Raw genomic sequence first — 25,285 nt, forward strand, 5'->3', positions numbered from 1 at the left:
ATGACAACTGAGGTTTGGAGTATAGTGATGCCGCAGCGACCACCGAAGAGTGCGGCTGAGGGTGGGCCGGTAGCAAGAGTGTATCCCCCTCCATCTGCCTGTACTTGGCGTCCAGATGTCGATTGACCGAGTGGGCCTTGGGCCAGCCCTTTTTGGCCAAGGCGACTACGTCCTTCTGCATGGGGATCCCTGTTCTTGCTGTAGGACGTCGCGTGAGGACTTCGGCGAGGACCCCCTCCGATAGTGGCTCGACCTCGGGTTGAGGAAGGCCCAAGTACTCTGCCAGCCCCGCAAGATGTTCATGGAAGACCTTGGCTGATGGCGTGTCGGGGTCCTCCTATGTGTCCACCTGAGGGTCCAGTTGGTCCGGCACCAGTGGATGGGTGCTGGGAAACGAAGGCTGGTGATTGTAAACCGGAGCCAGAGGTGGGTATGGAACTGCCTGCACTATCGACGGGAGGGCGGGAGCAGGCTGTGGAGGCTGAACAGGGTCCTGGGGCAGCTGTACTGGGTCCTGTGGTGCCAGAGCCATTGGCGGAAGCATGCCCCTGATGGCATCCCTGAGGATGACCCCCATCTGAGGAGATTTCATGAGCCCGAGGAACCTTTAAAAAAAAATCTGTCATCACGGGCCAGAGGGGTGTTAGGCGATACGGACGGGGTAGCGGGCGGCTGCTGGAGCTGTTGCGTACCCTGCCAATTCGGGTGCAGCGGAAACCTGCCCTGCGCAAACACCAGTAAAAAGAACCTTCCGGTCTCTCAACACTATCACCGGGAGGATCAACTGACCCCTTGGCCTACCGGCCGGTAGATGATATAGCCTCAGTACTCGTGCTGGTATGAGGACCTGAGCGGTCCCTCCCGCTTGGGCGAGTCCTTGGAAAGAGTGGGCTGCGCTGGAAAAGAGCGGCCCAACCTATGGCTTGGATCGAGGAGTCCTTTAGGTCCTCTGGAGGAGATCTCTGGAAGAGTTCCCTCCACCTGGCTAGTCTGTTCTTCTGAGACCTCGATGAGAGCACGTCACACGAGGTACAAACTTGCCAGCCGTGGTCTGGGCCAAAGCAACGTAGGCAGAGGGAATGGGGGTCTTTGGTTGGAAAGATCCCGTCAGAGGATGGACACCTGCGGAACACTGTAGAAGTTGACATGCGACGGGGAGGAGCATGATGCCTGAGGACAGAGTACCTGAATGATAAAAATACATGTCCAAAGCCAAACAGGAGCGCTGGTGAAATCGGCTTGTTCCTGTCGACGTGGAAAAGGAGACAGGTGTGGCACTGCATGGTCCCAGGGCCGCTCCCCCATACGCCTCTAAATTTAAAGGGGAAGAAGGCTTTTTCTGGTGAAAAAGGTTCTGTCTCCCGTCACTTGGAAGGGATTCCCATGCAGTATGGAGGAAAGGGGACGGGACGTAAAAAAGGGTTGAACAAAGAAAATGATACAGGTTTGGGGGCCAGCCCGTGAATGATGAGGAGTTCCTCAGTTGTGCATATTCTTCGTGGCAGTACCTGGCAGGGGTGCGAGCCAGGTCTGCTCACCTGAACCAATGGAGAGGTTCAAAGCAAACCAAGTGTGAGAAAGGCCAGGGGAAAGGGGGGACATTCCTCTTGGTGTGTTGAACTGCCATATAAAGCCTGAGAAAGGTCAGGGGACTGGAGTCATTCCCCTAGTGTTGTGAATTACTCATCAATGGTGGTTCAAGAAACGCTGAAGTAAACAGGGTAAAGGGAGGCATTTCCCTTGGGGGTGTTTGGTTCTACCCTAAAGAATCCCTCAAGAGGATCCAATGTTCCCAACATTAGGTTAGGAACATTAACAGGTTAGCCAAAAAGGGAACATTGATAGAAACAAGGCAGAGCCAAAGCCCTGGAACGAACTTATGATCGCCCGTCCAGAAGAAGTCATTCTTCTGGACCAAGAAGACCAACACTTTCCTTCAGTTTAGTCAAGAGTGTGACAGACAAATAGGTTTTGACACAAGACAGTGGACCATTTCATTTAGACTTCCAAACTGACAGAACTCTTAGTGTTTAGTTGAGGCAGAGGAAACCCTCTTAAGGAGGTAGGTTTTCCCCTTTTCATTTGATAACAATAAAAGTCTATAGAACCCATCATGTCACCTGTGTGTCAGTCTCGGATTTCTGCACCCTTACACAAGTCTAAATATTTGCTACCTCAGTGTGGCCCATTGTTGCACTTCAGGAGCCATGGAATGAAGCACAAACCCTGAATATGAAGTACTGCCAACAGAGCAAGCAATTGAAACTGGGCTACGGATAAGATTTATTTTAATCACCATTTGTTTTATTTGAATTTCTGTAAAAAAGGAATTCCCAGACCCGATGCAACTGGGAAATGTTGGCAGTCCAATGGGTCTTTTTTTCTGGGGGTATTTTTTTGATCTTTTTCGCATGGAGTAGTTTGTTTAGGGCATCAAAATGGTTTACCTGTAGGGCCGATTGGAAACTTAAATGACAGAAAAAGGGAACTGACCTCAAGGTGCACAAGTTGCTGACTGCTGGGGCAGCAGTGCAACCCAGAAGTCTTGCACTTTATGGTTAAAATCTTGCCATCTGAATCCTGCTACGCTTTAAGGATTAAAATAGATTTTTGACACATTGGCTGTAGGAAACAGCCAAGATGACCATCTTAAACTGAAAAAATTGATATACTTAAGACAGGAGAAAGTGAAATGCTTGCTTGCCATCTTTTAAATTATTTTAATATGTTGTCAGATATTGTTAGTCTATGTAAGGATGTATTCATGTGTAATAAATTAACTGACACTTAAACACAATGGATTGACTGCGTCCTGTTCTAAATTTCAAGTTTAAGACCATCCAGCAATGAAACATTCACGAGGTGGCAGGGAGACAAATTAGAAAGCATTATGCGGTGTGCCAAATAATGCAGCATATGGAATGAGGAGACTCGATTAGTCATGCAGATCATGTAACTTCACTTCCTTTTCCTAGTAAAGCTTAGTCACAGCAGTTATTCTAGGAGTTTAGGCTGTGCATAGTTAAATAGTAGACAGTACGCTGTTGCGCGGCGACAGAAATGGCCAAGGGCCGAGAGCACCAGTGCGGGCTTCCACATCCTTATTGAGTATCCCATCCCTCGCAACTGCTGGAAACTGAACACTAGGATCCCTGGGGTGACCCTGATAAGGCGTCAACTACCGATATTGCTGTCAGCCACACTACGGCCCTGTGGTCCTTGAGGTCGGACCACCTCCTGCATGCCGCTGGTGAGCGAGTGCTCAGATTGCAGCTGAGACGCGAAGCGAGGTGAGGACCCAGGGCCGGAGGACCCTGCACTCCTACTAGACTGCCTGGTCTAGCGGTCTGCTTACTGGCTCCTGACACCAGAACACTGTGTCCCTGCGGTTTTCATCCAGCTCTGGTGGCGGCCCGCTCGACTTGCTGCCTGTTATGTTATAGCTATTAGAAAAGCCACTTTCCATGACAATAACTTCATCGATGATGTGGCCATTGGTTCAAAGGGTGCTTTCATTAACCCTGCTAGCACCACATTAAGACTCCACATTGGTGGAAACCGTTTAACTAGAGGGAACGTCCGGAACAGACCCCTCATGAAGTGTTTCACCAGCCTGACACTAAATAAGGGAGACTGCCTCCTCCTTGTGAACCTAGAGATGGCCGCCAGGTGTACCTTTGATGAAAAAGATAATCCGCTCTTCGCCAAGTGTAGCAGATACGGCAGAAGCTGCTCCGGAGTTACCCTTAGAGGTTGCACTCCCGTCTGTCCTGGACACCACGTACAGAACTTCTCCACTTACACTCGTACGATGAAATGCTCAAGGCACCAAATTCCGAAAAGTCAGGAGCCAAGCTGTGGGATTGAGACTGGATTGTGATGCCACACTGTTCCTTCGTCCCGGGACAGGAGATTGGGAACCTTCAGGAACGTTATTGGTTGATCCACTGACAGGTGAAGCAGGTCAGAAAACCACGGCTGCCTCGGCCAACATGGTGACACTAGGATGACCCGGCACCTGTACCTGCTTATCCACTGCAGAGTTCTCCTTATAAGAGGGAACGGAGGGAAGGTGTAGAGGAACATGTCCGTCAACGGGAAGGAGAACGCTTCCCCCAGAGAACCTGCTTGTGGCCACCTGCTGGCATACATTTCGCACTTCTTGTTCCTCTTCGTAGCGAAGAGATCCAGCGGAGGCCGTCCCCACTTCTCGAAGACCTTCGACAACTGAACGCTGTCTATCTCCCATTTGTGTATTTGGTCCATTTTTCTGCTGAGCGAGTCCACTTGCTCGTTCCTTACTCCCGGAAGATGAGCTACGATGGATATATCGTGTTTCAGAGCCCAATACCACACCTTCTGAGCCTCGCTGGAAAGGGTTCTGGATCGCGTGCCCCCTTGCTTCCTCAAGTAAAACATTGCTGTCGTGTTGTCTGTCAATATTCTCACTATGGACCCTCTGATGTGCGGCAGGAAAGACTTCAGGGCCCAGCGCTTTGCTCTCAGTTCCAGAACATTGATGTGCAGGAGAGATTCCCTCCGAGACCAACGACCTTGCGTTTGTAGAGTGCCCATGTGTGCTCCCCAGCCTGTCAGGGACGCGTCCGTCACTATGGTTAGCCGAAACTCCGGCTCCTGTCGGGGTACCCCTCTGGATAGATTCTGAAAGCTCTGCCACCACTGAAGAGCTAGTAGGAGCTTGTCGTCGGTCAGTTTGTCCGACCAGAGCCCTTGGGCCTGCGTCCACCGGTCCGCCAGAAACTCTTGAACCGGCCTCATGAACAGGTGGCAGTTGCCCACCAGAGGAATGCAGGATGCCATAGCGCCCAGAATCGACACATTTTCTCACCGATAGTCTGGTATTGATTTTCAGCTGACCTGCCACTCGATTGAGTTTGGCGATTCTGTCGGGGTATGGCTTCACTAACCCTGACTGGGCCTCGAATTGTGCGCCCAGGAACACCAAGCTTCTCGACGGCGTTAACGAGGATTTCTCGAAGTTTACCGCAAACCCCAGCCGTTATAAGAGGTGCATGGTGGCCTGCAAACGTGAGAGTCGACATAGGGGAGGACCCCCTCACCAACCAGCCGTCGAGATACGGGTATACGTGATGGCCTTGCCTTCTCAGCCAGGCCGCCACCAGGGCCAAACATTTTGTGAACGTTCTGGGAGAGGATTTCAGCCCAAAGGGAAGTACTGTGAACTGGTAGTGAGTCCGTCCTACCACAAATCTTAGGAACTCTGTCGCCGACACATTTGTATGTGGAAGTACGCATCCTGCAGGTCCAGAGACGCCAGAAAGTCCCCTTCCTGAACTGACCGGATCACTTCCTGGAGTGTGAGCATCTTGAATTTTAGGCTTTTCAACGTCTTGTTTAGATCGCGCAGGTCTAGAATGGGACGCCACTTTCCGTTTGGTTTTTTCACCACAAAGTATCGGGAATAAACCCCTTGACCCCTCTGCGACGACGGAACCAATTCTATAGCACCTTTTTGTAGCATAAGTGCTACTTCCTGCTGCAACACGCTCAGATGGGGTTGAGCTACAAACGCCGGTGGAATGTGCGGAGGGTTGCTTTTGAATTGCAGGGAATGTCCATATCTTACAGTGTCCAACACCCATTGATCTGTTATTTGCTCCCATTCGTTGATGTAGCACAATACCCTGCCTCCCAGAACGTTCTGATGCCCGTCATTGCTGGTCCTTGGTCTGCTTATCCCTCGTCAACGACGAGGAACCTGTTCTCTTCTTGGGGGCCTGGTAGTCTCGGTGTCGTTTTGCTGCTTGGGAAGCCTGTCTGTATCCCTGGGAGGGGTATGCTGGCCTACTGAAGGATCGGTCTCTCGATGCAGAGAATCTGGAGTTTCCCGATGCTCCCCTAAAGGCACGAAAAGACATGAAACTTCGACCACTTTGGAGGGCCCCCAAGGAACGCGCCGTGTCCAAGTCCTCCTTCATGCCCTTCAGGGCCTCGTCCACCTTCTCGCCGAACAGAAGGTCTCCCACAAAAGGCATATCCAGCACCTTGTATTACATCTTCGGTCTAAAGTTGGTGCATTTCAGCCATGCTTGCCTTCGGAGAACCACACCATTATTCACCTACTTAAACCCCGATTCCGCAAGGTCCACTGCAATTTTTATGGCATGATTGGAGGCCTCTTCACCTTCCCTGACCAGTAACATCGCCGCCTTACGATGTTCTTCCAGAAGATGCTCCAGCATAGGCACCAGTCTGTGCCACATCACACTGTCGTATTTGGCTACTATGGCCAGAGAATTGGCCGCTTTCACTGTGGTTGCTCCTACCGACAGCACTTTTTTGCCGAAGGCATCCTGTCTTCTTGCTTCACTTTCCGGGGGGGTCGTGCACTTGTAACTCGTGAAACTACCCAATGTCGTCCGCGGGAGACGGCTTCTCGGGGTTTCCAATTCCACTTCAGACTCCCAGGTTGGATCCCTGGAGGGGGAAAGTGAGACATCCGATAAGGTTCTCCTGTCCAAGTCCGAATCCATCAGTTTCTCCTTCTTCGTGGCCTGGAGCTCAGAGGTCTCCATCCGCTGGCACTGCCGTGGGGGTTGACGGAGGTGGCCGAGACGGGCCCAGTTCGTCGATGGCCGACCTGGCCGGAGTTGCTTGAGGTAGTCTAGTCCAGTATCTTCAGCAACGTTTGTAACGTGGATAAAACCTCCAGCGACAAGAGTGACTGCGGATTGAGAAGAGGGGTAGACCCCAGAATGCTCCCGGAGAGAGGCCTGGTAATCCCTCGTAACCCGAGGTCTGCAGGGCCAGCTACTGTCACATCCTCATCTCCCGAGGACACCGACAAGGCCTCTTGATGCAGTAGGGTCTCCGGCAAAACCGGGTCGAATACTTCTGGTCGCCAGGCCTCTTGCGGGATCCCCGTCGTCACCGTCTGCGGCCCAATAACAGTTGAGACCAATTGTATCAGTGGCAGAGAAGTGGTCTACGACTGCCCCCGCCGACGACGGTGGTGGTCGTGTAGGTCGTCCTTTAGGCGTTCCCGCCTTTTCTGAACTCTACCTACGCTTCTCCGCATCTCGACTCGAGGTCGATCTATGATGATCGCCCGAGGAGGATTTCGACTTTCCTGTCTTTCTTCGTCGAAGATGAGAATGACGAGGCTTTCTTTGACGAAGACTCCTTAGAATGGCTTCTCGATGGTTCCCTCTCCGCAGGTCGCGATTTCTTCACCGGGGTTCCGACGATGTCGAGCGGCGCAGGGCCCCTGGAGATTTTGACACCGAGGCCGCGCTGCGCATGGAGCCTACCTCCGAAGGCGGGTATGCCCCCGCTCCATTGTTTAACCATGCCACTAGTCGTCGACTTTGATCTTTAAGAGTCTTCTGGGAGAAGCCCTTACATATGTCGCACTTGTCTGCCAAATGATGAGGGTGTAGACAATATATGCAATTCATATGTCCGTCCCCCTCGTACACCTTCAACCCGCACGTAGCGCACAGGCGGAACAGCGCTTTTCCTGACATCAGGACAAAACTCCAACAGCACAACCTAGACAAAATAGACTACATGAGGTTTTCCCACTACTTTGGAGACGGTTGAAATCTGAAGGGAGCCGCGGGGGCGGGGCTTTTATACCGCTACGTCCTAGTGGGGAATGCGTGGGCAGCCCCAAAAACGACGTAGATAGGACACAAAAGTGTCAGATGTTTTCCTATGTGAAACGGCTTTATAAGTGTATCGAGGGTTCCCAGTCGTCGACGGGGAATATTCTAAGCATGCGAATCCATGAAAGATCCAATGCTGGGGAAAACAAGGACCTCAAATCTTGTTCCTGATGCTACAATATCCGCATCCTAGGGGTTCCAGAGTTCACCTCCATAGATCAAATGGAGCAATTTGTAGAGAAACTGCTATTAGATGTACTCGGGAATCCCCCCTCCCAACCCCAATCTCAAAACTGTTCCTCGTCGAGCGTGCATGCCGTTCCCTGGCAGCCAGACTCGCACCCCTCCACCCCCCAGGGTACCAGAGGGACTTATTGCACTGATTTTTTAACTACTGTGACAGATGTCCCGAGGGCAGGCAGGGAGCAGGGCAAACTCCCCTGGGGCTTGGCTGTTATCCGCCTTTTTCCAGACTTTAGCCCACTGGTGCAGGAACAAAGGAAACTTTTTCAAGCTGCAAAGAATGCCCCGAGACGCAAAGGTGTCCAGTACTCCATGCTGTTCCTGGCTAAACTTTGTGCATTACACAATGGGAAAAGCTATTTTTTTCACGACCCCAGCAGAGGGCTAAACTGCCAAACAACCTACTCCCACTGGCTCCCCTGTGCACCCTCCATGAGGATATTTGCTCCTATGGTCAGCTTTTCATATCCATCTTAACACCCTATCCTAGGGTAGCAACTCTGTTTGCCACACTTTGAGCTCTAGGAGCTCCTTGGTCTCTGAGGGACAAACATACCTGTACTCTTCAAGCCCGCCACTGATGGACTGTGTTTCAAGCAATGCCCAGTTTCCGCAGACACTGCAGTAGTTGTGTTTCAGCTGTTTATGCTGTGTTGGTAATTGGGGTCAAGCCGATATGTTGTGGTTTTCTGGTGTGGGGGTTGGGGTAATTAAAAAAAGGTGCCTATGCGGTAGTACACTCCAGTTGTCGATTCGTAAGTGTTGTAGCTATGCGCTTGGTGGGAAGGATTATCAGGTACACACAAGTTGGTTTGCGCTGATTCATCGATAACCCGGAATGCGAATGGCCATGGGGGGGGTAAGGGGGGTGAATTGCTTAATGTAATGTCCTGGAACATCAGAGGTCTAACCAATAACAAAAATGTTGAATGGTGATCAATCATGCTAGACTGCATGCAGCAAATGTACTGTTTACGGGAGATGCACCTCCACGTTAATGACCCACTGACCCTTGCTAGGGGTTGGGGTGCACAGATATGGTTCGTCATAGACCAGGGGTTTTGCGAATAATATATATCGGTCCTCGAAGTTCAGATTGCATGATAAATTAGCCAATCCAGAAGGTTGCTACATCGTCCTGGCTGGGGAATGTGCAGCGTTCAGAACCCTTTTTTTATCAATGTCTACGCACCTAATGTGGATTCCCCCAAATTCTTCCAAAACTGCAGCGAAAATCCATAAATTCCCGGCATACGAAGCCTTAAGGGTGGGAGATTTCAATTTGGCTATGTCCATAATCCTGGATCGCTCTATAACAAACTACTTTATCTAAGGCCACCATTGCTTGGGGAGATCTAGCAAAATCATTTGGTCTGGTGGATGTGTGGAGGCACTTACACCCTAACACAAGGGAGTTTTCGTTTTATTCAGGAGCTCATGGGAGTGCATCTAGAATAGATTACGTGATGTTAACTTTGTTGGTCGGGGCTACATAGCTCGTCGAGATCCTTCCCAGAACTCTTACCACTCCATAGTCACCTCCATCGTCACCTTCCCGATACGGAAGTACGTAACCCACAGTGGCGATTCCATCCCCGCGCTCGAGGACACTGTGCTCCGGTCTGGAGTACATGAAGACATCCTGGAATACTTCCAAATGAACGCAGACTCTGTTCCCGACTTCAGAACGGTCTGTGAGGCCTTTATAAGAGGCTGCTGTATCTACATGGAAAGGGGAGTTCTTAAATCCTTGAGGGTGTCCCTTAGTAATTTGGAGAAGGAAATTAAGGATCTGGAGCATAGAAAGTGCCGGGGGAGGGATCTACAGATTGAGAAATTGTTATCTAATAAGAGGATTGAACACAGAGATGGCTAGCAGGGAAGAGTTTCCTGGTGGACCAGATTCTAGCTGGTAGATATGCCAAGCCGTACATTGGCGTGGGCGGTTCACAAGGACAGACCCCGCGAAGAAATACTAGAGGTCTCTGGTAATAACGGATGCCTTGTTCACAACACCTGTGAGAGCAATAAAGTTTTACGGGATTATTACATTACACTATACTCGTCACAATCTAAGGTTTCTCCCGAGGAGATTAGGCATACTTTGATCGAGTCACTCCTCTGGGGTGGTTAGACCCAGCTCATGTCGAGTTGATGAATGCACCACCAACAGTGGAAGACCATAGTGGTAAAGCTCCCGGCCAAGCTGGCATCTCTGCTGAATTCTATAAGTAGTATGCCGCCGTCCTTACTCCACACCTCTGCCGGATGTATGAAGCCTCTTTGGCTGCGGGACTACTCCCCGAATTCACCCGAACAGAGGTTGCTCCTCTTCTCCTAAAGCCGGATCCCACTAGGTGCGTGTCCTATAGACCCCTGTCAGCGAAATACTAATAACAAAATTCCTTATTCGAGAGTTCCACGATCAGAGTGGTGCAGACTTTCACATTCAATTATTTCCCTCTATGCGGACAATATCCTGTTCTATACAAATGTGCAACCCCTAGTGCAGAAAATTGCACTGTTCAGGGGGGGGGGGGGGGTGGTGGTTTAAATCGGGGGCTTGTTTCTCGGGTCTGCAAATTAACTGGTGCAAATCTGAAATTCTTCCTATAACATCTACATATAACATCTACAGCACTCCCGACCGATGTGGGCACAGATTCCAGTGGGGGGGGGGGGCAGGAATGTGGTATCTGGGCACAAGAGTCGCTACTTCTCAATCTATTTAAGGACAATTACCTTGCAGCCCTTGAACATCTTGAGTGCAGGGTCGCTATCTGGGTCAGCCTCGGCCCATCACAAGCCGCACATTTAGCACTAGCCAAAATTATATTGGTTCCCAAGATGCTATATCTTTTTAATGTTCCACTGGTCCCCCGCCTGGTTCTGTAAATGCACCCAATATCTACTAATGAAGTTAATATGGGCCAGGGGACAGGCGAGGGTCACATTGGATACACTTTAGTATGCCGTAGGTCAACAGAACTGAAGAGAGTCCCTGCTCGCCCAGACGATTTAAAGGGTATGCTATGGGGGACTCCTATGAACCCCCCCTGACTCCCAACCTATTGACGTCACCCGTAGGGCATGGGATCAGGTCACCTCCAGCACCAATAAGTGAGCAGTGTATCATGCCAACTTTGCTTTGTACGCAGTTCATGGGCTCCCACTTACCCATGAGCAAATATTCAAAACGCACTTTGAGAAATCTCCCTGGGCGATTTCCTTCATGGGGGGTGAGTTTATTCAATAGGAAGAGCGTGGCCCTTGGACCCGCATTACAATGCTGCTATACTTTAGATTAAGAGAGATACTTTGTGGCGTCTGGGACGGGTTCACCCGGGCACCTCCCCACACTGCACTGGCCCAGTTTGTGACCAATCCCCTACAATTAGCGCGGTGGTTCGTGCAATATATAAACTTGTAAAATCCATGCGACCTACATCTTCGGGATTGTTTAAGGCTAGATGGGACAAGGTATTGTATACACCACCCACATAGCCCCAGTGGCAGGTGACTTGTAAGATGACCCGAAAGATCTCTTAACTCCAGGTTCCGCCTGACATTTTAAATTCATACACCAATCCCATTACTCCCCCAGCCAGACTTTAGATACTACCCAGAAAGACCCTCCGCCTGTCCCAGATGCCATTTCGATCCTGCTGATTATATACACATGGGAATGTCGTTATAGATGAACGTTCTGGGAGTGGGTGTATGAAAACCATGGGTAGGAGGGTCCTGGATTGTCGATGTGATACCCCAATAGCTTGGCTACTAGCTTTTTTGATGTCCCGAAAAGGCCGAAAGAAGCCCCTTGCCATAGCCTCAGGGGTTGCAAGGACAGTGATAAAACATGGAAGAGGGCTAAACCTCCATCTCTGCAGCAATGGATCCACACGCTGAAAATCTGAACATCGTACAGGTCCTCACCCCCCCACCCCTGGATCTAGATTCTTAGACTACTGGGCTCTGTTTCGCTCTTACCTCCTCAATATGGACGATGCCTCTATGCCCGCCACCATACCAAGGGCACCAGCTAATATTGACCTGTCTTAGATGGGACGATACAATCTGTAACAAGCAGCATCATGCATATCCCCGCAATTGTTATTGGAACACCTGTGTTAACCATGTTATACCATTGTTTAGCACGAATCTGGGTATCTACCGTAGCAATGTATGCACCTGTTCGAGGGAATTGAAATATGGGCTTGGGAAGGAGGGCACTGTTGGGTGAAGTTATTGTATGTTGTCATTAAAAGAAATGTGAATAAAAAGATCAGAAAAATAAAATTGTTCAATAGTCAACTCCACGACTTGAATGCAAACCAAGATTTTTCCATACAGTACGAAAATTGTATGGCCTGAAGGCATTTTAAATAGCCCATATTCTTACTGCCACAGCATGGATACCATAGAACACAATGTTTCAACACCTTTGTTTACTTGCAGCCATGACGGTTTGGAGGAACACAATGTATGTGGTTCAAGTCCAAAAAGGGATATTCTAAGGAAACAGTGAAAGTTAAGAAAGTTCAGTGAAGGGCCCAATGTCCATTCCATTTTCTAAATAGGCACCCATGGTATCAGCACCCAGCAGAGTCATGCAAACGACTGTCTAGGAACTTTGATAGCCTCAGCTCGACCTTTTTGGAAAGTGATCTCAGCAGCAAGTCCTCTTATGGATTTCTTGCCTTAGGCATTCTTATTGGTCTGTCCCTTTTAGTGTGAGGTTTTGTGATTGGTGTACTGAAAGGTTCTACCTCCACCCCATGAGTTTGTTCCTTCAGTAAATTTAGCATCATTTTCTGTACTTGCACAAAGGTTTAATTCCGTCTCAGCCACAGGGACCAAGGTCCCAAAAAGCTGGTCTGCCATTTTGGAGGTGGCAGTAGTGCGATGGTGGATAGGCGCACCAGCATCTGTGCTGAAAACGGCAAGTGTAAGACTGCTCGCTTGCGATCATCCTTTGCGTGCAGGCCACAGGTCTTCTTTCTGTCTCGTGTTCTCTGTTGTGTGGTCATCAGGCTCCGATTTGTTATCCTTGCCAGGGCTTATGCACCCGAAGTGCAATTGCTTCCAAGTCGATCCGGCAATGGATCTGCAGTAGTGACCCAAAGCACCAGGCCTTCCTCAAAGCCAATTCAATCATGGTGGTGGTTACATGTGGATGATTGGGGATTTAGTCCCACAAGCCATTTCACCTTATATCATGAGAAAACTGAATACCTTTCTACATTTCTCATGAGGGAGGACATCATTAGCGGGCACTCAGTTTCCCCATGTGTCCATGTGTGGCAGTGTCCAAGCGGGAGCTTGGAGTGAGCCTATATTCTACTTCCAAGGGTCGTACCACTTAAGTGGCGGCCTTCCTGGTCCCTACCGTGATATGGACCGGTTACCTGCTGGTCTTTTATTGGCCATTAAACGGAGCTAGCACACCTCTTTTACAGCTTGTACCTATTAACAGACATCGCTATAGCACAGACATCACTAGACACAGTTAGCACCCTTCTGAAAGTATAGCCATTTAAACAAACGTCAATATGAACCGCATTGTATTTTCCACATTGGCAACACTTCAGAGAAAGAAATGCCACACACATCACTTACTTTATGAGGTTTTCTAGACACAATCTGGCGTTGCTCAAAACCTGCAAAAACAAATGAACAAGCTTAAACAATGCAACAAATCGGACTGCAGGAGTAAAGAAATCACAAACTAAATAAGCATTGAAATTTAAATTTAGATTGAAACAAAAAGCTCTCTCCAAATGGAAGGAACAATTAACCCACAAGTCATTTATGAACTAATCATTGGTCAATTACAACTATCAGGCTAAATTAAGCATGAACTGCAAAAACATTGTGACCTGAACAGCACTTTTTGACTTATTGGAAAAAAATATATTAAAATTTAAGTGGACTCAAAATATATTGTGATAGATTTCTTTATTCAAAAGTGCAAAAGCGCCAACCAGGGCTATAACTCTTTCATTACACATTGTAGATCTGCCTGAAAGAAAATTAAAAATGCACCTCTCTAAGCTGTAGTGACAGAAGCAAATTGCATCACCAATGCATACAGTTTGAGGTGTAGGGACTAAACTAATCTTAAAGATGGCACCCTCCACAAGTTTCCTTTGTGAAGGACAGAATCACCAAACCAGCATCTGCGGGGAGTTTGGCAATTCTTTCCTTCACAAAGGACATGTGTTACCAATCCGCCCTCCTTGCCCCATATCATCTCAGCCCTGGCAGCGAGTCTCCCACCCATTAAGAGCTGTCCCTTCTGAGATCAACAAATGTACCTCCTCCAGGCACACAGAATAGGATGGGGCTCTTGTTAGGGCACTCAGTCCAAGGTTAAAGAGCAGGTGCAGCCATCTTTCGCCCTCCCTGAGCTCTTGATGGGAGTCGATGAGCAGAGGCTGCAATTTCCTTGAGGAAGGGGTGCTTCAGGAACCTCTGAGCAAACCCCTTATTGGATGGCGTACCAACGACGCTCATTCCTTGCAGGAATGAGCTAATGTGTGAACATTGGCGCTGCATTGCCCACAACTGTATTAGTGTGGGGACCAAGAATGAAGACTTGCATTTAGACCCCGACATGCTTAATAAAGTAGCACTTGCTACTTTATGGGTACATGGAACAAAGGTGGGAGATATGATTATGATATATGATATGATACATGGCATTTGTAACGTGCTTATACACAAGTGTTTCAAGGCGCTACGAGGCAGGGAGGGGGGAACAAGGGGAGACAGACAACGATCCTACTAGGCCAGGTGTCATTCAGATCGCGCAAGTGCATGGGTAGGGGGGGATGGGAAAAGTGCAAGGGGAAAAGGGAGAGGGGAAAGTGCAGTACAGGGTTAGTAATGAACAAGATAAATAAGGGCCAGCTGGTGGCAAGTGCAGACAAGTGCTGGGAAGGGGGGCTGTAGGGATACAGAGACAGTCCCGCAGTGCAGAGGTTGCCAGGAAGGCAGTGCAGGGGAGAGTGGCTGGGCCAAGGACCGAGATTGGTGAGTGGCCCAGTTGCTGATTAAGTACAGTTTCAGTGATTTAGCAGGGGAGAGGGAGTGAGAAAGCAGAAGCAAAGAGGAAGGTTTTGAGGTGCTTCCAGAACCGGAGATGGTTCTCCTCAAGTTTCAGGGAGGCAGGAAGGCTGTTCCAGAGGGAGGCCCCTGCTGCGGAGAGAGATCTTCCCTCAACTCGTTGCTTGGAGAAGCGGCTGACCCTGAGGGAGTTGGAGGCGGAAGAGCGAAGTGCTATATGCAAGTAGAGTTTGATTCATGAGCAATACGGACAACCACAGTGTCACCAGAATACGCTGGCTGGCCAGTCTGCACTTGAGCAAGGAGTGAGCATGATGAGGTACTGAAGTCTCCTTCCGCAAGGAATGGGCCTGAGCAAGCCAGTATTAGGCGAGGTAGCAATTGAAGTTTGATTTGTACTGCATTGTGTGAGGGGTCAGTAATGCGAGGTGGACAACTGTTTTAAGATCTTTCGAAATATGCCATTTTATTGTTAAATAAAGTAGATCAAAATGCTTTGGTGTCCCTGCTCTGCTGAGGAATTCCCTGCCTATTCTAAAAGCTAGGGGACTACACTAACAACGGATGACTGGCCCTCACACTAAAAACAACAAACACAAAGCAAAAGGTATGGCAATTCAACATGACAAGCACAATATCCATATTTCCTAGATGACCTAATGTCCTGGGAGATTACCCTTCCCAAGGATTCAACGTCACTTTGGCAAATGTTCAAAGAAAGAAAATGTCTTAACTCAGTTCTTGATGTTGTAACGTGAAAGTTGATCAATAAAAGTTCCACTGGCAACAAATCTTTTCTGGGTGAAGTTATCCACTTTTCACTTCTAGCAAAACAGCCCCAATAGTAATCATGGCCACAACGCTTCGTCACTCCTATGGGAAGATTTGCCACAGTTCAAAAGAAAATGAAATATCCACACTATCAAGAACTGTGTAGCATTGACAAACAGCTAGGATTCCTTGAATTATAGTTTCAACACTCAAAAAGGTATATTTGTCAGGATACCGACTTAGTACTGCTACTTTTGCTTCAACAACTATATTTCTACTTGCTTTACCATGTGAACAGTCACCTTTGTCCCACAGTATTTTACCTTGGTTTCCACAACTGCAATTTAGCATCTACTGACAACCAGATATACCTCTTGAGTTTCAATACTTTGGACTACTGCCACAGCTTCAGTATCAACGACCTAGACAGACTTTGACAAGATACATTTTTTGAAGTACTTCAACCTCTTCCTTAGACAGACTAGGCACTCTTCCTTTTGATTGCTTTCTTCAAAGAGGCATCCCCTTTGCCTCTCTTGTCTAACTGCCACAATGACAACCTGGGTTTGCCTTCAAGACTCCTCTCATACCTCCACAGTTTGGGGAATTACAGGTAGATCCTGCTTCAAAATAGTCTTTACAAGCAGTCACCTTCGCCGTTCTCCCAGCTATCACACTTGTATCTTAGGGCTTTTGATTGTTGACTTCACAATTAGTATGGGAACCTCTTGGCTGTGGAAATGTGTGTTCTCTTCTATTGTGTATGTTAGGGAGAATTCTCATTCTATGGCTTATTTCCCTCACCTAGTGAGTCCCCCAGCAGCTTTGCTGGATTTCTGGAGTTTATTTTTCTTCATGGTAAGAGTGTGAGCCTTTTCCCCCCCCCCACTCTTACATGTGTTTTGCCATGTGTATTTGTACTGTTTGTGTGGTCCCTCTCTCCCTCTCTTCCCCTCCCCCTCTCTCCCTCTTCACTCCATTTTTCTGGGGCTGGCTACTGTCCCCCAGAAACAGGTAAAGTTGCCATTTACTTTATGTAGTCATTTTAAAACTGCAGACCCAGTACACCCCATCTTACATGGAGTACTGGAAAGGGTTAATTCCTATCCTTTTTGTCTGTGCCTCTGAGCTTTGTTTTGCTCTTTTAACATTTAGACTTGGCTGGTGGCAGTGGTATCTACCCTAACCTTTCAACCGCGATCATACTATATAAACGTGGTACTGTTCTGTGCCATTATATTAGCCTGGACTATAAACCCACTTGACCAAATACTCTTTCTTTTGGCTCCATTTCTTTTTGTTAAAGTCCTTCTTGTGTTTTACTTTGCACAGCAAACCAGGTTTGCCTTCTTTGTTCACCGTCTTTTGGCGGGCTTCTCTGAAGTAGCCCTCCTTTTGGTGCATGGGTGTCTAGGTGGGCTGAATGTGATGGAGGGGTGTAGTCACCCCCTGCACAGGATTTCCTTGGAAACTCAAGTCGCACTTTGTGTCCATTGGCTGGAGGGGTTGTCCAGGCCGGACAACACCCCTGCTGTGTGATTGACAGCCAGGCTGTGTGAATGGTGGATTTTCGCATAAAAGGCAGGACTCTTGGGCTGAAAGTCAGAATCGCCACTGGAGCTGCAAGGTACTGAAGAGAAGAAGAAGAAGAACACTGCTGCTGCAACTACAGAGTCCCGGTAAAGCCCTGCTGCAGTCCTGAGCCATCTACCCTTCAACGACAAGAGAAGATCCAGTCCGGAGTCTTCTTCCCTTGAGCATGGTGGGATCAACCAGCTCACCTTCCACAGGCAGAGGATCCTCTTCTTGGTCGAAATCGCTGCACACTGCTGTAGTGGTCCAGAGAGCCACCTGTAGAGCCTCTCCTGTTTTAAAGGAGCGCACCTTTTATTCACCGCTGCTGTTGCTGGCGTCATCTCTGGGTAGTGCAGATTGCTCCAGACGTCGTCCTTGTCTCCACGACTGAAGGTCCAGGAACTGTGAGTCTGCAGGAACTACCAGGAACAACTGCCATAGCACCAGCTCTTCACTTTGAATAAGGTACTGTGTCCAACTTCGAGGAATTGGGGGGGGGTGGGGGGGCTTACTCTTTCCTCACCCAAGGCTTGCCCTGGTCTTCCTTCATTCGTATAACTTTTGCTTCCTCTGACAATATCCAAGTACTCCTGGCAATCTCGAATTGTGAACTGTACTATCCGTGTGATCCTCAGCAACAGGAACCCTGTTCTACTTGACACTGGCGCAGGCCTATTGACTTTTTCACTTGTAGGAAAGCGTCCCCGGATTCTATCTGCCTTGACAAAAGTATTGCCTATGATTTTTATCCCCAACTCTTGTGTTGATTCGTGTGCTAAGTGTGTTTTAACTCAGGTTAACATTTCTTCCCGCGGGTACGCTTAACTTTAGTAAGACCGAACTGTCATTACAGTCAAAAAGTGACCAAATCTGTACCCTCAGTACCATCTTTGTTTCACAACACCGGTCTGTCAAAACCAAAAGGTACTTACCTTGAATTGTTCTGCACAAGGGGAATTGGTTGTGTGTAGTGTATTTGAAGTGTGGTTTTAATTTAATAGAAGTGTTTTGTGAACAGATGGTTGAAAATAAAAGGTACTTTTACTTTTTAACCAAAAACCTTGAGTCAGTGTTTGCTCGAGTCATAGTAATTGTAGTCCTTTGTGTAATCTCTACTACTGCTCATTTGTTCTTGAGATAAGTCTGGCTGCTCCGCTACGGCCACCACTTTAACAGTGTAGTACAGGCTTGTACCAAAGGTGAACTTGTATTACCACTTGTAGTCTTAATTGTGTGTAGTGGTCCCTAAGGGCACTGCACAGGATTCTGCCTAACAGTGTAATGCAAGGAACGTCACTTTTTAACAAAGCGTAAGGTTCAATCTTCGATAAAAACTACAACTCGGCACACGTGACCACTCTTTGATATACTTTGTGCTTTAAAAGGTGGACATGTAATTGTATTCCCGTAGAAGAACAGGATAGAGTTCAAGCCTCCTTAGGGAATCACAATACGGCACACGTGACCATTTTTTAATGTAATTTTCCCATAATAAAGATTGTAACTCTTGGATCCTTAAAGTTAAATGTTTGGAAATGGCCGTATCAGCATTCCCCTCCCCTTAATTATGGACATGCAACCATTCTTGGAACAGTAATAGTTTCTGAATAGTGGGAACAATGGATGTTAGTAGCGTTAGTTTCTTACAAGAACAAGAAGCTTTTCACTTTATACGCATGTGTTACAATTCCATTGTTCAAAGAATTTTCAATACAGCAATCAACTTCAACTCTGTTCAAGTCTAATGGGAGTGGCTAAGGAGCTGGTTACCATTACTCGCAAGGCTTGCGCAATGTTTTAGAACGCTGTGCTTCACTGACTGGCTTCTTAAACACTTGCTCTGCAGGTCGCACTGCTTTCGACTACTGCTGCTTCTGGCTCGCTGGTGAAGGGACTGGGCCTGCACCCTTCACCTGAACAGGTGTCTCCGGTCCAACCACTCATTTAGAGTCTTCTACTCCGGAGACCCTCAGCTTGCCAACTGCTTCTTGCCTCAGTCTCCGGCACGCCAGCAGATTGGCAATCAGGCATACATGGGGAAAACACATTCTTCTCCACATCTTCCGCTGAGCAACCTCTGCACTTCAGAGTTTGGGAGGACCGGACTCTCTCAGAACATGCAAGTGAAATCTGCTGTTTCCATGTCCCGGTGTCCCTCTTGTTCTCCCACTACTGCTTGGTGTGCCAGCCTCATGCATTCCTTCGGCTTCCACTGCTGCAGCCTGCACTCCAACCAACGTTCCAGATCCTTTCACTCCCGCCTATACCTGATGGGGGAGGGTTTATGCCTCCCACAGTCCTTCAGGTGTGGGCTGTTAGGCCCAACTGCCTGACTAACAACTGCATGCCTCTTCAGCCCTCTTCCTCGTCGGTCCTTCTGGAATTCTAGCACCTATAGTTTCCTTCAACAAAGTTCGTTTTTTCAACATTTAAGTTTCTTTCAAGGGTAGGTTTAATTCCCTTAAAGTTGTTAAGAGATGGACTATGAGAATTAGCTGTGGTAGTTTTTTAAAGACATTTCCCTATCCCTTTACACTGTACCCTTGGGTTTGAGAAAGGGGTTTAGTTTGGGATACCCAAAAGGATCTTTCTTTTGGTGAAGTTAGCTCAGCCTTCACAACATTAAGGTACACATCTCTAGATTTAACATGAGGGTTTGACAATAAGCCGATAACTCTTTAGGTATCTTGGGAATATTCTTCCTTCCAGAGGAAAATTACTCTCATCCCACAGACTCTCCTCACCACCCCCGCAGGGTTAGGATCCGGAAGGGTCTGCCTTTCCCCTGGCCATGTGGGAGGAGACTTTAGGCAGTGATTCAGTGAGGGATCCGTAAGATTCTACACACTTGAAACACTGTTAGGGGGGGGACTTTGGGGGTCAGCAGAGCCGTACCTGGGGTCTGCGGACCACAAACTCACAGAGGGGCGCAAACTCACAGAGGGCCCCCCAACTCCCTCCAATGTCCCAAAGAAGTCGAGGTCCACACAAGGACCAAAGGTTAACTACAGTTTTATTATCTCAAACGAGCTGGGACAACATACTAGGCATCAAGTTTCATCCGAGCAAGTCTAGCTAATTTCCGGCTCGCATGCACTTTTTGTACACTTGTGACGTCACAATTGTCGTCGCTTACCAAAATCCTTCCCCGAACCCAATGCTACCCTGGGTTGGCTCCCAGAGTGGTAGGTCCAGTATAGAGATGTGTTGCTGCGTTATTGGTGGGCACGCTGTCAGGTAGTACACTTGGGTCATCCCTGACAATTGCTCCATTAGAACCACTGATTGGCTTGAGATTCCAGCCACCAGCCTCCGTCCCCCGGTGTGCTGATTGGTCAGGCTGCAGATTCCCCCCACCCCCCCCTCCAAGCCTGGGACCAATGTTGTCCCCAGCCCGCAAGACACCTGCTCTTGTATACTATGTATCAACAAGATATAACTATGTGACAGAGTAACAAATGAAGTCGTTGCTAATGCCATGAGAGCAGTCCAGTCCCAGCGCATTTTGTAGGTGGATTGTGGCAAGGCATTTGTATTTATTTGTAAAGCGCATCCTTGCCCTGAGGAATCTGGGCGCATAGTTACAGGAAGGCGGTTACAGTCAGACATAACGTGTTCCCCTCGAGGAGCAGTCTTACAGAGAAAAAGCAATGTAACTTGCAGTGATACAGATATTGACAAAGCAAAGCAATTTACACCAAGTTACTCCAGCATATAGCGGAGGCTAGAGGCTAAGTAAAGGTTGTAAAAAGAGAGAGGAAGAGGGGATATATAGGCGTTAGACAAAGGGAAGAAATGCTCGAGTGCTGCGGTGGCACCTATGATGAGGGTGTAGTCGGCTCATCAAGTTTATGAAACCAGCGTTTGGTGTTAGTTTTGAAGGAGTGGAACATAAGTTCTGACCCGAGTGTGGAGGGGGTGGTGTTCCATAGTTTGGCTGCGAGGATTGGGAAGTTAGATCCCCCCACGGATTGAAGCTTAAATATAGGAATGGAGTGTGTGTGGACATAGGCTGATCTCAGAGGTCTGTGCATAACATGCTGTGAGAACCTGCTGGTCAGATAGGCTGGTGCCAGATTATTCTGGGCCTTGTAGGTTAAGGCTAAGGTTTTGAGCGCAATTCGCTGCACGACAGGTAGCCAGTGGAAGTTACGTCTGATGTCTGAAATGTGGGATCTTCTAGGGATGTTGAGGGCAGCCCTGATGGCATTGTTTTGAGTAACCTGTAGTTTGTCAATGTTTTTCTGGCTAGTCCCTAAGTAGAGGGCGTTGCAGTAGTCAATTTTTGCCACGATTAGTGTTCTGGCTAAAATGATGCAATGTTCAGTGTTTAGGAAGGGTCTGCAGGCTGTAATGAGTTTACAGGTATAGGCTGAGGCAGATGCTACAGCATTGGTTTGTCTGGTTAGCGATAGTGTGGCGTCAAGATAAATGCCTGGAGTTTTAGCTACATTCGACACTTTAATGATATTGCCGTCTATCGTGAATGATTTATATGTTGGGTCAAGTTTAGCTAGTTTGAAGTGCAAACCAAGGATGAGTAGCTCCGTTTTCTCATCGTTGAGGCAGAGCCAGTGATGAGCAATCCAAGCCCGGATGATACTGTAGATATCATTAAGTGCCTTTGTATCCATAGCAAAGTCACCTGAGATAGGTATGAGTATCTGGGTGTCATCAGCATAGTTGGCATATGAGACACCCAGATAGTCAAGTATGTCAAAGAGAGGCTTGGTAAACACATTGGGCCTCATTACACGGATGGCGCTAAGGGATTACTGGTACCAGTAAAGGCACCGGTGGCGGTAATCCCTTAGCTAATGGTAGTACCGTTATTTGCTCCTTCCCCATTCCCATTGAGCCCTGTAGGGGCCCTGTAGGGGCTCAATGGGAATGGGGAAGGGCCTTGGTGAATGGGGAATTACCGCCCCGCCAACCTTGAATGGGGCGGTAATTCCCCATTCACCAAGGCGGAGTCAGTAAAATATCGGCGGCAACCATGCCGCTAAGAGCGCCATGGTTACCGCTGTCCGTGTAATGAGGCCCATTGTATAATGTAGGAGAGACGCAGGATCCTTGGGGGACTCCGCAAAGGACCGATGCAGGTTCAGCTGAGGCTAGAGGGGGGAAAAACCTTCATGCTTCTGTTAGCTAAGAAGGAACTTATCCCATCCCAGTCTCAGATGTGGGATGGCTCCAGCTTCTCAGCTCCCAGGTCTTGGCATCATGTTAGGTCGGCCGGATCACGTGTGAGGAGACAGCTAGGGAAGTCAAATTACTTTGATTTGAATTTTAGCTTGGTGTGCTTGGCTCGTCGTGGCACCGTGGGCAAGGAAGGTCACTTGCAACATTACGGCCTTCGCGGTAGCAGTCCTTGCCAGGGCGATTCTGCTCGCTCAGCAGCTTGCAGCGTCGAGATCCCTGCAAAAAGGAGTTGTGTGCTGGATTGATCCGAGGCCTACCTACATTCTGGTCATTCTTCCAATAGGATTATTCAAGGGTTAAGCATATGCAATGGGTGATTAGGTCCCTTGAGTGCTCCTGTCCATCTATAGAGTAAATGACGAGTAGCATCTACAAGCATATACACAAGCTCTTCTGGCATCTTGCGTTTCTGCAGGGCGATAGCCTGCGTGAAAAATAATAAACATGCGGACTGAATATGTGTCACTGTCCTCTAGCTCAGAACTGTACACAGATGTTCGTGTAGATTGGTGTATGAATGTCCTGATCGTGTCTATTGTACGTGTGCTTCCTGTCCAATGCGGCTATGTCATCATGAAATCTCTAACGACCTGCAACATGGATTGCGGGGACATCAATGAGTTGGTCCATATAACAGTCTCCAGCTCGGTCTTGGCGCCCATTGGTTGCGTTGGCTAGGGCTCTTGCCATCGTGGGGTTGATCGGGCGGATGGCTGGAGGTCTGTTGTGATGAGTTTGCAGTGGGACTGGGTGCAACCTCTGATAGGTGATAGTTTTTCAGTCAAGGGTGCTTCTTCCAGTTCGGGGCTCCATCAGGAGGGAGGGGATATTCGGATTTTCACTCTTCAACACAAAGGACACTTGTTGCCATTCCTCCCTCATATCCCCATTGGAACGCCCTTCCCTACAAATTCAGAGCTGTGCCTTCAAAGTTCCACAAATGCAGGACCTCCAGGCCATTAGACTGGCATACGGTCCTTGGTAAGACACTCCGGTCAGAGTTCAAAAAGCACAGGCACTGCCTTAGCCCACAATGGGAGTAACTAAGCAGGGAGACTATGCAGCCCTTGGGCACCTCCAGATGAGCAGCGCACCTTCACTTCTCAGACCTTGTGAGAATGTACTAATGGAGGGTCATAGACACTGCCTTGCATGTAAGTGTAGCAAATACTTGTATTGGCATTTTGACTTAACTGGTTTCCTCCAAAGACATCAAACGATTGACTTGACTGGGATGGCGACTGGCATTTGCCAATCAGAATTGGATCAGGGATCAAAAGAGTGTTGGGGACTAACAAATAATAAAGGATTTAGAGGGTGAGCATGGACAAAGAGGCACTGAGGTAAGTGCCATAGTTGAAATAAGTTTTTTTAGGGGGGGTGGGTCATCTTAAATTATTTCTTGTATCCTGCTGCTGTTCCTATTACTGAAGTAAAGGCAACATGTACCCCGCTCCTGGAGAGGGTTGTTTATGGGAGTCTTGGCTTTGTAGCGCTTTAAGCCATTAGGTATCAATTTCTTTCCTGGCATTTAGCTTCGGCATGCTCAACACAGCACACCTTAAATGTGTCCATCTATGTTCACATCAGATTTTTCTATGCAGCTCAAGTACATCAACCATCATTTTCAACGTATCCCTTTTTTGTTCCATACTAAGCACTCCGACTGCCAAATACTCAAGCTTGTCTACAGCCTTGTCTGCCTGTCCTGTATTACCAATTTTTATATTCAGGTCAGCATGGGGTGCTATGCATTGAAGTAGAGTTCTCTCGCCTTCAGTAAGTTACGTCTCCTAGGCATTCCTACCCACTCCATCAAATTCTGCCCTTTTCCGTATGGGGAACTGTTTATTAAAAGAAATCTGCCTTACACTACGTGTGCCATTGTGACTCCTTGTATGCACTGTTAGTTTGGCACTGACATTGTTCTTTCGTTACCATCATACTACAAACAAGTGCACCAATAACCATGATGCAATGCTAAAATCCTTCACATATACAGAACAATTTGGGAACCAGCTGGTGCTGGGGCGTTGCCTACCGCCTTAGTCCTCACCAACCGGCCCACTCCTAGCTGTCAAGTCCAGGGGCTAAATAGGGCTGCTGGAGGTCCATGTTGCTTCCCCCAGCATCAGCTCCAGGACAAATACTAATTCTATTGCTCCACAGATCTAGTTAACGGATGGGGTCTCGGATTCTCCTTCACAGTCGATCTATGCTCCGGCAGCTCTTCTACTTTGCGGGCTCCACTTACAGCACTCACAGCAGTCAAACCTGGTATGAAGCAATGTGGAATCACAACAGCAAGCTCCATATTAAATTAGGAGGTGGTCTGTGCAGTGCCAATATCACCAACTCTAGGCTTATACATCTACAAGAGTGAAAGCAGGAAAGGTTGGACCCAAGGGGTGAAACTTTTAACCTTGCCTGGCAAACAAAGAAAGAGTGGTCATGTGACTGAATTAAAGATATGTATAGAGAGAAACTTTAAAGGAGATAACAATTTGCTTGAACAGCTCATCTGTTGTCTCTATATTCTCACTAATACCATCAGGGAGGTCTACAATATCAGGTCATTTTTCAAGGGGAGTTTTTAGATTTGAATCAATTACGTTTTATTGTATTGCATTATCAGACAAAACTGGTGAATGCACTTTTAAAAAGAAATAAACTGCTATATAAGCAAGGATGGTTCCATCTGGGCGTAAATTGTAAAATTGGATCTTTTACCTATATTAATAGCAACGGTTGATCTTATGACATCTGAGTGTTACGTG

The 25,285-nt window shown here is 48.0% G+C and overlaps 1 protein-coding gene across 1 annotated transcript in view; it reads right to left on the reverse strand.

Annotated features, from left to right (window-relative positions):
* The window catches only part of DGAT1 (diacylglycerol O-acyltransferase 1), a 1,493,476-nt gene that overhangs the window by 1,152,135 nt on the left and 316,056 nt on the right, over positions 1-25,285 (reverse strand). Inside the window, exon 3 of the mRNA XM_069621909.1 lies at positions 13,512-13,552. Within this exon, the coding sequence (XP_069478010.1) occupies positions 13,512-13,552 (41 nt within the window). The remainder of the gene's footprint in view (positions 1-13,511; positions 13,553-25,285) is intronic.

This window comes from Ambystoma mexicanum, chromosome 5q, assembly GCF_040938575.1.
Source record: "Ambystoma mexicanum isolate Mex_15411 chromosome 5q, UKY_AmexF1_1, whole genome shotgun sequence".
NCBI lineage: Eukaryota > Metazoa > Chordata > Amphibia > Caudata > Ambystomatidae > Ambystoma > Ambystoma mexicanum.